General features: G+C 41.9%; 1 protein-coding gene across 1 annotated transcript; it reads right to left on the bottom strand.

Moving 5' to 3' along the window:
• Nucleotides 1–5,406: 5,406 nt before the first annotated feature.
• On the bottom strand, nt 5,407–9,395 carry LOC125706227 (immunoglobulin superfamily containing leucine-rich repeat protein 2-like). The gene is made up of 2 exons (XM_048972806.1): nt 9,138–9,395; nt 5,407–8,335 (listed from the first exon to the last, which is right to left on the bottom strand). The coding sequence occupies exon 2, from the start codon at nt 8,324–8,326 to the stop codon at nt 6,230–6,232; it is 2,097 nt and encodes a 698-aa protein (XP_048828763.1). The 5' UTR covers nt 8,327–8,335; nt 9,138–9,395; the 3' UTR covers nt 5,407–6,229.
• Nucleotides 9,396–12,605: the final 3,210 nt, after the last annotated feature.

Raw genomic sequence — 12,605 nt, 5'->3', positions numbered from 1 at the left:
TGACAGACAAGGAACCAGGGCAAGACGCGGACTGAAATACACAAGACGGAGCAAAATAACTAGACACAGCTGCGTACGATCAGGGAAGCACACGTGGATAATCAGGGGGGTGTGGCACCCACGAGGATCGTACGAGCTGGGCATCACACCCACACTACGTAAAAAAATTTTGCTACTACATAAAATGCTATTTATATAAAAATAAAATGAAATAAAACATTTTTAACCACATAAACAGACTTTTTTCAGAAAACAGGGTCAGTCAGTCAGTCCCTGGACCAGTTGGGGGGTTAAGGACCTTGGTCAAGGGCCCAGCAGTGAAAGGCCAGAACCAACAACCTTTTGATCACAAGCACAGCATCCTAACCCACTAAGCCTTACAACAGAATGACAAAAACCTAAACAAATCTTGAAAATGTTACAGATGTTAAACATATAGTTTTGACATTCTGTGAAGTTATACTGGGGGTTTGATTATCCATCCATCCATTTTTCAAACCGTTTATCCTTCTGAGTCGCGGGGGGTCCGGAGCCTATCTGAGAAGCTATACGCATGAGGCAGGGAACAACCCAGGATGGGGGACCAGCCCATCACAGGGGGTTGATTATTTTAAGTGGATATTATTAGCTGAAAAATATATTCAAGTAAACTAATTAATTTATATGTACATTATGCATGACACACGTAAAATTGAAAAGCAGAGAATAGGAATACATTACTCTGTCATTAATTTCATTAATATATAATTGCCTTAATTTGTCACATCATGTAATAACCAGTAAATATTATATATTCAATATCCTGAGGATGTACAGGAATTGAAGGCCAGTTCCTGCAAGCTACACATTGCATTAACAATCCTATTTAAAAAGCAGCCTTTGACACTTACTGTATTTCATGGATACACTGCCACACAGCTATGACATGCAAGTGACATAATGATACACAGGCACATTGACACACACCCACAGCACACATATAACACACTGACACATTGGCACACACCCACAGCACACATATAACACGCTGACACATTGGCACACACCCACAGCACACATATAACACGCTGACACATTGACACACACCCACAGCACACATATAACACGCTGACACATTGGCACACACCCACAGCACACATATAACACGCTGACACATTGGCACACACCCACAGCACACATATAACATACTGACACATTGGCACACACCCACAGCACACATATAACACACTGACACATTGGCACACACCCACAGCACACATATAACACGCTGACACATTGGCACACACCCACAGCACACATATAACTTACTGACACATTGGCACACACCCACAGCACACATATAACATACTGACACATTGGCACACACCCACAGCACACATATAACACGCTGACACATTGGCACACACCCACAGCATACATATAACATACTGACACATTGGCACACACCTACAGCACACATATAACACACTGACACATTGGCACACACCCACAGCACACATATAACTTACTGACACATTGGCACACACCCACAGCACACATATAACATACTGACACATTGGCACACACCCACAGCACACATATAACACACTGACACATTGGCACACACCCACAGCACACATATAACATACTGACACATTGGCACACACCCACAGCACACATATAACACACTGACACATTGGCAGACACCCACAGCATACATATAACATACTGACACATTGGCACACACCCACAGCACACATATTACTTACTGACACATTGGCACACACCCACAGCATACATATAACATACTGACACATTGGCACACACCCACAGCACACATATAACATACTGACACATTGGCACACACCCACAGCACACATATAACATACTGACACACTGGCACACACCCACAGCACACATATAACATACTGACACACACCCACAGCACACATATAACATACTGACACACTGAATCATTTTGTGGATGTACTCATTAGTGTCACTATTTCTTCATTACATTTTTTATATTTTTAAAGATCCCTGTGCAGATTTCCGCATTTTCCCCTCAATAGCACCGTCCTCCATAGTTCAGATCAGACACACTGAGTAGCCTGCATGTAATATGCAACAATAAAATGGCAAATATGAATGGATTAACAAAAAGGTTCACAGGCTGTCTGCAGATCCTCGTAGAATTGCTGGTGTTGTGAACTGCTGATAAAAAAAATTGCATACATACAACAGTATGGTGAATAGCGGAAGGTGGCATTCTAAAATAAACTAATCTAAGCAGCATCAAGCATATATGACAAACTCACCTTGTGCCAGGTTTACTAAAACAACTGAGTGCAGTGAATGGAAAGAAAACAATTCAGTATGTGGCATAAAATAAGGGAACAACAAGTGGGATGCTTTAGTTGTAGCAGTCAAAGTCTACAGTCAATAACCGAGACAGGAAGGCGCAGATCATCCCCTGGCACAGCCAGGAAGCATGTTTGAAAGGCAGTGATGATTCTAGGGGTTGGTATCATTCATGTCCAGCCACATGCTATGGTGGGCATGGCCAGCTGTCCAAAACCCCCGTCCTGAAATTTGACATTAGCTGGAGTCCCTGAGATGCTATTGAGACACTATATAACTTTGTCATCAGAGACAAATTCAAATGCAGACATACAGGAACCCCAGATACATGAGAAAATTATTAAAAACTGGTGTACAATGTAAACACATTATTTGTATGGATTTGAATGCAGCATTATAGTATATTCTTTTTATATAGTCATTTTCATAGTCAAAATATAGCTTAAATGGGTTGGAAAGATACTACCGTCTGTGCATGTGTAAGCTGTGCCTGGGGACTATGTACATCTGTGTGTCAATGATGAACATTGATTTCTTATTTGAGCTGCAGGGGTAGATACTATATCATGTGTTCATTTAATTATATTCTTCCCAGAACTGACTATGGCTACAATGGCTGAAAGTCATCAGCTGTTTCACAAATACCTAGATATGGGGTATTTCAGTGTACAATGTTTTCTTATGCATTTGCTGTGATTTTAATTTGATATTGATGTTCTGAATGTAGTGAAAGGTGTGAACATATATAAGACAATATTAAAGCAGCAGTTATTTGTCAAGGCCGAGAAGTGAGAGCTTCACCAACAACCTGTTTCCTTCCTCGGGTTTGTACTCTTGGAATGTGCAGTACAGATGGACCCAGAAAGTTCCAAGGTGGTTGCTGAATAGCCACAGCCTTGCAACTGAAAGGATCTACAGTGTTTCCTTATTCATGATTGCTAGATGCAGACCGTTTTATGCACCACTCAAATTCACCATCCTCATTGTGGCGGTATATATCCCACCCAGGGCTAATGCCAACAGCGTGCTGGCTGATCTTTACAGAGCCATCAGCGAGCTCCAAAACACACCCAGATGGACTAATAGCTGGTGATTTCAGTCACACAAATGTCAAGTCAGTTCTTCCTAAATTTCATCAGTATGTGGGAGGGACTATAAAGAGCACTGTGTAGCTGCATCACGGCTTGGTGTGGGAATTGCTTTGCCTGGAACTGCAAGACCCTACAGAGGATAGTGAGGACAGCAGAAAAGAAATCATTGGGGCCTCTCCTCCCTCTGTCGCAGACATTTACATGTGACGTTGCATCCACATTGTGGATGACCCCACACACCCCTACTAAACCTTCTTTTCCCCCCTTCCATCTGGCAAAAGGTACCACAGCATACAAGTCTTCATTGCCAGGATTGGAAACATTTTCTTCCCTCAGGCTGTCAGACTCTTAAACCAAAACTGAATTACGAACTATTTCATATACAATTTAATTTATTATATACTGCACACTCTCTGTCCTACTGCTACTATTGTTTGCACTTTTTTTTTACTATTTATTGCCGTCTTGCTGCTAAAATACAGTATATGTCATAAATACTGTATCTGCAATAACACTGTTTATTCAAATATCTTTTCAGCACCTTGGCCCTGGAAGAACAATGTTTTGTTTCACTGTATAGTGTGGATATGGCTAAAATGACAAATGAACTTACCTACCTACCCACCTATCTACCGGTTTACTGGCTGAACCAGTATGGTGCCACTCTCCTTCTCAGTTGTGTGCTATTACACTAACTGTCCTCTCTACTTAAACACATCTGGCATGTCGGCCAGACGTGAGATCACATCTCACTGCTGAGAGTTTAAGCATTATCTCCCACGTACCCTTTTCCTGTCTGCCTGCCTGCCCGTGTTGATTTAATCTTGTGTCTGTCCTTTCTTACTCTGAGTTCTGCCAAGCCCCCTGACCGCTGACTCTGGTTACCTGATCCTCGCCCATACTAAGACCGTGCTCTCATTTTGTCTCTCTATATTGTCTCATCGTTTGGTGATCAAGCTGATGATGTTGTATTGTCTGCAAACGTCATGATCATGTCAAGTGACTAGGCAGACAGTCATGAGTTCAGGGCTCAGTACATCCCTGTGGGACACCAGTGTTCAGAATAAGTGTCGAACACGAGTATTTCCTACCCTGACATTCAATTGCGGAGAATTCAGTTGCAGACTGTAGTGTTTAATTCCAGGCTATGGCGTTTGGACACCAGCGTGCTGGGAATAACTTTATTAGAAGCTGGACTGACATTGACGAAGAGTTTTGGAATGTGTATGTTTAACCCTTCCAGGTGCTCTAAGGCAGTGCAGAGAGACAGGCTGATTGCATCCTTAGTTGATCTATTTGTCCTGTAAGCAACCTGATGTTTGTCCAATGTGGCAAGGATTGAACTTATAAAATAAACATGTTTTATATGAACATGTTTTACAGTTGAAATACAAAAAAACATAACCAATATTTGCCAATATTACAAGCTAGTCATCAATAAACTGTTAATAAATATATCACAGTTTCAACCAACAACATTGTTTATTCCAGTGAAAAAGGCAATGCATTTTTGTAGTGCTTTTGGATTCACTTAAATTCAGGCAACCTTGCTGATGCAGTGCAATGGAAAATGGCTTTCTCTGCTGCTGTGGGAGCCATTCTCTTCTGACTTAAGAGCATTCTGGATGAAGTCCAGCCATGTACTATACTGATTAGACAGTGGAATCCGATTAGATAGGAACCGAAACACTCACATGAAGTGGCACTGATTTGTATCCTGTCCTTGAATTTTGTACACCATTAAATTTATTTGCATTGAAATCATTCCTGTGTTTTACTGGGCCTTTACAACTGTGCAACTTTACTGAACCGCAACCAGACTGAGATAAACACATTATACTTTAAAAATACCCAGTGACCACGTATTTGGGGACACATAGCCAATAGCATATAGAAACCACTTTTGCCTCAAGAACCTCCAAACACCTGATCGCCTGCCTGTGGCCATCGCCCCGACAGCTCTTGCCTGCTCGCCTGTGGCTGTCGCCCTAACGGCTCCTGCCTTCTCGCCTTCAGCTATCGCCTCATTGGTTCCTGCCTGTTTGCCTGCCTGTGGCCATCGCCCCGACAGCTCTTGCCTGCCTGCCTGCCTGTGGCTGTCGCCCTAACGGCTCCTGCCTTCTCGCCTTCAGCTATCGCCTCATTGGTTCCTGCCTGTTTGCCCAAAGCCATCGCCTCATCAGTTCCTGCTTCTTCACATATATTTCGTTCATACAAAGCTTTTATATGGATAAATCCCCCGGAGATTCTCCACCCCCGGCCTGATTTAGAGGGCCAGCCTTTATTTGTTCCTGACAACTACACGCCAGCCATTATTTGAGACCCAGCTTTTGAATTTTGGTTTTTATTTGAGGAAATACAACACTTTTGCTGGCAAGTCATAACCTTAAATATGGCTGCAGTTTACATAAAATTATATAAAATGGCTTATAACCTTTCAAGCACACTTGCCAAAAAGTGCCTTCATTCACAAATACAAATTTAATGAAGGTTTCACACAAACTCAGTGCATGATTGGACATACAGAACACACACAGCTAAGGTTTACTACACTCAAACCAAGGTTTCCCCTTCTATCAGATCTGTTGTATTTCCAGTGATATTTACCATATTTTTCTGGTCAAGTAACAAACGTAATAAAAACAAGGCTACACTTCAATGATACAAATACTCCATGTATTATATACCATTTAGTCCCTTTTCAAAGTTTTTACTCAGAGTCTCATTTTACAGAATTTCAGAAACTGTCAAATCCAATTGACTGTAACTAGTTAACTATGAACTGGAAAATAAATGCTTTAAAGAACCTGTTGTTCGTAGTTGCCATTGATTTCTCCAGACATATTCACTGCTTCCGCTCCCAGTGGTAATCGATCACTGTACTCTGAGCCCACCTCAAATTCCTCCTGTTTTATATCGGAATGCGAGGTAGGAATCGGTTCTGTTATGACATTGCCTTCCCATTCCCCTTCAGCAATATCTGTGACACCATCTTCTCTACCTAGGTCAGTGATACTAGACTCTTTCTCTGATTCAACAAATGATACTCTACGATCTGAATCAGACGCTGGGTGCTTCATCTGGTTTGGATTCCGTGCCTTAATTATCAGTTTATATGTTTTACCTTGATATTTTTGCATCAAATGGCAGAAGGTAGCCCCCAGAAGGGGGACAGTGGCAAGACTCAGCAAAAATATACTGACAACAACAATGATCAACAAAGAAGGGGTTTTCTTCCTAGTTACAAAGACAACTTGAACCTGACAGTCTTCCTTGTCATATGTTAGACAAAGTGTATAATTAGTTCCAGGTGACAAACCCATAAAATGGTAGGCGTTTATGCCATCCTCGATCTTGGACCATTGGACTACTGTTTGTCTTCTGCCATTATTTACACATAAATACAGCAAATCAATGGATGCTTTTGGAAACAGATTAAACAAATCTTTATTCACAGTTCTATGTTCTTGAGTCTGACTTTGCTGTAGACTGACCTTGGATAGCCAAAGAGGATTCAACTGGATCTTTGCTTCAGTGTCTGATACTTCCAATGAAATAACTCCAAAATCGAATGCATATTGTTTGAGTTCAGGAAGGCTCTGGTTGAATGCATGGTTGGAGATGTACTGTGTACCATCATGCACACCACATTTCATGCCAACTACTGGCTCTCTGGAGTCATGCTTGCTGTTTAGAGTGGTGTATGTGGACCTGCTTGGAAGGATTTTATATTTGCTTTTACCTGAGTTAATCACACTATTTTCTGATGTTTCAGACCCAGACCAATGGACCCATGGATGGACCTTTTCTGCTGTTGTATCTGGAACTGATTTGATGTCATGTCTCTGGGTACCTGCAACGACAACTGCAATTGTGCTCTCTGCTTGGCCCATGTCATTAATGGCCAGACAACTGTAGTTTCCCTCGTCCTTTGTGCTTATATGAGGAACAATGAGGGTACCATTCTGTAACATGACAAAGCGTCTGCCAGGTGTTTCCTCATCCATGGGTAAATCATTTTTCTCATCAACTGTACTTGGGATATTGAACTCAAAGTATTGGTTTCCGATACATATTTTCCACATTACCTCTGGTGTAGGATGTCCTTTGGCATCACAGTTTAGGATAAACATGAAACCCTCATAGATTTTCATATTATAGGCATCAGGCTGGGATGATACATGCACAGTAGGAGCTAAGCAATTCAATATGGGCATTCTAACCACCAGTCCACCTTTCAGTTCTGCTGGGGCTTCACAAGTAATGTAATTCTGCTCTGGAATAAACATTTCTACCCCTAACAGCCAATCCCTCAACCATTCAAGTGTGCAGGAGCAGATGAATGGGTTGTTATGGATTTGAAGGTGGGACATTAGTATCAATGGGCTGAATGTCCCTTCAACAAGTGTCATAAACTTATTATTGTTAATACGGAGAGACCTCAGATCCTTAAGGGCAGAAAAGGCATCCTTTGGCAAACTAACCATTTCATTATTGTCCATTTTCAAAAAATGCAGAGCAGTTAGATTTTTCAGATCCATCCATGGAAAATTCACCAGTTTGTTGTAGCTAAGATCCAGGTTGCGCAAATGGATCAGTGGAGCCAAAGTCCTCTCCTCTATGGTAGCAATCGCATTGTGAGCAAACCACAAAGATACCACGTGGGTGACACTTTCAAATGACTGCGACGTAAGGGCAGTAATTTTGTTTGCAGACAGATTGAGTGTCGTTATGTTAGTCGGCAGCTCCGCAGGCACCATGAGCAGCTCTTTATTAGCACAATTAACCAAATGATGGTTTAATGTCTCCTGACACACACATGGTCTGGGGCAGCTGTGTGCAGTGCTAAGCAGAGCCGTCCACAGTGTAACCCAGTAGAGGCACACCACTGCCATTTTATGCACCTGCAACAAATAGATTGCATGTTTAGTTAAAAACTATTTTCTCAGTCAGTCTTATTAAAATATGAATTTGTTTACCAACCATTAATGTGTAACAAGTTTACTGCAAATGACATATTTTGTAACACATACAGTTAAAAATCCAAGGCAAAATAAAGTATAAATATTATACTTTATCATACAAAAGTACTGGTAAGTTAAATAAGTTAGTAGATTGTTACAAGATATGGAGGGAAATCATCCCTTAAAACTTTGCTGTATTTAATGTGCTTCGAATCAGCATAAATTGGTGAAAGTACTGACAGCATATAATTTATGAAATCTGTACAGAAGCAAATTATCTGTTGAACCAACAGAAATTAATAACACAAAACAACACAGTAAATAATATTTATAATGTTAGATGCTCCATGTACAGTAAACATAGATGATTAAGTTTGACATCATTTCAAGCTACAATTATTTGTCCTCAGACTTAAATAATTTATGTAGGATATGTTTTCAGTATTATCGGCAACCACACCTACAAACAAGATTTACAACAAGGTAATAATTAGTGATTAAACAAATCTAGATTCTTTATCACATCCAAAATATATATATTTCATTTTTCTTCAGTTATATTCAGCAGTTTCATTAAATGGGCTCATGGAATAAGTTCGATATCTTCCCGAAACAGACACAGTAGACGGAAACCGTCATTGATTTATGGGAAATGTGGTCACCGTCAGAACATAATAATGTATCATTTTTAAAAAACAAATTATATATACGACAATATATAAATCTTAGAAAGCAGGCTTACCTTTCTGATGTTTTGTTCAGTGTATATAAGTTTTACTTTTCGGGTTTTGTTCTTTTATGATTTGTATAGCAATTTTCAGTTGGGTGTATAAGTATTTCAGTCATATATTTTGAATTCATCAACGTGTTTTTGCCAGGTGTGCAGCGCAGTAATTATAGGTAATGGAACAATCATTTTCTATTTATATTGAAAATCCAAATGATGCTTGCTGTTATTCAACTTTGGAGGATGTTCATTGCTGGATACCGCTTCTCTTCATTAGAGAGGAACAGAAACTGCTAGCCGCGCCCAACGCCCATCAGTCGTAATGGAAACACACACAGATGCACGCACCCACACACACACACACATGCACGCACCCACAGAGAGAGAGAGAGAGAGAGAGAGACAGAGAGAGACTGAAATCATCTACAATAACGAATTTAAGTGCACTCAAAAAATATAGTCTATAAAATTAAATGAAACACAAGAAAAAATGTATGGATGGGAAGCTATTGAATAGGCTGTCGGCTTCACACGGACAGATCAATATATTACAATGGGATTTATTTTTAAAAGTAAATTGTAATTTACATTATCAAATTTGTATCATAAAATCTTTGGAAACCTTCCTGAATCATTGAATTACTTTATGTAAAAGACTAAAACATTAAACATTTGTTATATGCATACAAAATAAAAATAGAACAAAAACATGCAGATTATAGATTACAAGTGTCATGCCCTGCTCATGCAGATCCTCCCGTGTGCCACGCCCTGCTCATGCAGATCCTCCCGTGTGCCACGCCCTGCTCATGCAGATCCTCCCGCGTGCCACGCCCTGCTCATGCAGATCCTCCTGTGCGCCACGCCCTGCTCATGTAGATCCTCCCGTGTGCCACGCCCGGCTCATGCAGATCCCGCCGTGTGCCACGCCCTGCTAATGCAGATCCCCCCATGTGCCACGCCCTGCTCATGCAGATCCTCCCGCTTGCCACGCCCTGCTCATGTAGATCCTCCCGCTTGCCACGCCCTGCTCATGCAGATCCTCCCACGTGCCACGCTCTGCTCATGCAGATCCTCCCGTGTGCCACGCCCTGCTCATGCAGATCCTCCCGTGTGCCACGCCCTGCTCATGCAGATCCTCCCGTGTGCCACGCCCTGCTCATGCAGATCCTCCCGTGTGCCACGCCCGGCTCATGCAGATCCCCCCGTGTGCCACGCCATGCTCATGCAGATCCTCCCGTGTGCCACGCCCTGCTCATGCAGATCCTCCCGCATGCCACGCCCTGCTCATGCAGATCCTCCCGTGTGCCACGCCCTGCTCATGCAGATCCTCCCGTGTGCCACGCCCTGCTCATGCAGATCCTCCCGCTTGCCACGCCCTGCTCATGCAGATCCTCCCACGTGCCACGCTCTGCTCATGCAGATCCTCCCGTGTGCCACGCCCTGCTCATGCAGATCCTCCCGTGTGCCACGCCCTGCTCATGCAGATCCTCCCGCTTGCCACGCCCTGCTCATGCAGATCCTCCCACGTGCCACGCTCTGCTCATGCAGATCCTCCCGCTTGCCACGCCCTGCTCATGCAGATCCTCCCACGTGCCACGCTCTGCTCATGCAGATCCTCCCGCATGCCATGCCCCCTTTGCTACCTCGTATGGAATCCCGATGTCTTCAGCGGTTTCTAGTCTTAATAGCTGTTGTGTATTTAAGTCAGTGTTAGAGTATGGGTGCGTTCGACTTGGATTTAGGTCTGTCTGCAGCTGACATGACGTGGAGGGAGATCTGCCAGCTGCTGCAGGGGTGGAGTATAAACTGACTGCAGCCAAGTTGGACAACTTCTACTCCTCGTTGTATGCGAGACCTGACTGCAATGGCAGCACTGCCAGAAGGGGGTAGATAAATCTATACAAATATCAGTTGCATGCACATTATTTCTTTTACAATAACAAACTCCTGATCCAAACTGTTAGCAGTGGAAACAAAAATAAACTATTGTGCATAGTGTCCCTGTGTAAAAAGATAGCTGCCAGGGACAAGATCAAATACATTTATTTCAAGGATTCAAAATTTTTATTGTCATGCACAGTATACAATGCAATTCTTGCTTGAATGCCTTTCCTTCCTTGAATTTCCTTTAGGATCAATAAAGGTTTCTGATTTCACAGACTACATTACAGTAACTTAACAACTAATTTGCATGTACTATTACAGCATTTATATAATTTATTTAAACTTTATTTTACCAGGTAAATTAACTCAAAACCAGTTCTCACTACTTTTGCGTGCTTTTTTGGGAGAAATAGCAGATAACGCATCAGAATGCCTGGGATACAAAGGTCATGCATGTGAAATCTTCGAGACCTCGTTCTTTTGGTCACTACCCGCAGCTCATGACCATAGGTGAGGGTAGGAACATAGACTGACTGGTAAATCGAGAGCTTTGCCTTTTGGCTCAGCTCTTTCTTCACCATGACAGACCGATGCAGCGCCCGCATTACTGCTGAACATAATCGATCCGCCTGTCGATCTCCCGCTCTATCCTTCCCTCACTCGTGTATTTAAAATACTTAATAAAATATAATTTTAAGAACCTTCATGACCAGACTTACAGACTTTTAAATATAATAGAAGAGTTTTTCTCTTCTCACTTATCAGCAACTTTGGCAGCAATGCAAGGAAAGAAGCTACTTTGGTGATCGATGCAACGTGGCTACATGTAAAGTCTGAATGTCAGTATAGGAGTGCTGTACTCTAGAACTTGTGAATTAACTTGCTAGCCTTTTATAACTAGTGGCATTCTAGTTCATGTCAACAGGCAGTGGCATCTTCTGGTTTGTCATATATGGTAGCCTTCATTAGTGGTATTTAGGCAGGCTACTTTTATTCTTAACGACAAAATTTTAATTATATCAGCTAAACTGAATTTTTATGGCGAATGCCCTTGTGTAACAGTCAGAGCCAACTAGTAAACTTGACGTTACATATTATATGCATCACAGTCAGTCCTGGTTTTATTTTTTGGAATGTATATGTTAAAAGAACAGTTTCTTTGAGTTAGTGTACATTCAGCACCCTACGATAAGACAAATTGGGAAATTCACACATTAATTAAGAAAGTGATATTGTACTTCATTGTGTGCGTATTTAGACTTTATGTTCAACTGTGGGGGTAGATTATTACCAAACCGCTCACGGGGAGCAACTGGGGGTTCAGTTCTTTGCTCAAGGACACTTCAATGGGGTCATGAGGAACCAGGGCTCAAACCTACAACCCTCCGGTTGCCGAACTGCAGCACTACCCCCTGCGCCACCATCATCCCAATAGCTCAGCTTTTTACGAGTTGTGAGCACTTGCTATAAATTTTGTTTATATGAAACTTTTAACATGGATAAGAAACATTGAAGTTTCTGCATCTGAGCAGCGTACAACATCTTTGACATTCCTTGGTAAAATGGCTGATACGCACAAATTGTGAAATAATACGC

The sequence above is a fragment of the Brienomyrus brachyistius genome, chromosome 13 (assembly GCF_023856365.1).
Source record: "Brienomyrus brachyistius isolate T26 chromosome 13, BBRACH_0.4, whole genome shotgun sequence".
Taxonomy (NCBI): Eukaryota; Metazoa; Chordata; class Actinopteri; order Osteoglossiformes; family Mormyridae; genus Brienomyrus; species Brienomyrus brachyistius.
This window is presented reverse-complemented; position numbering and strand designations above follow the sequence as displayed.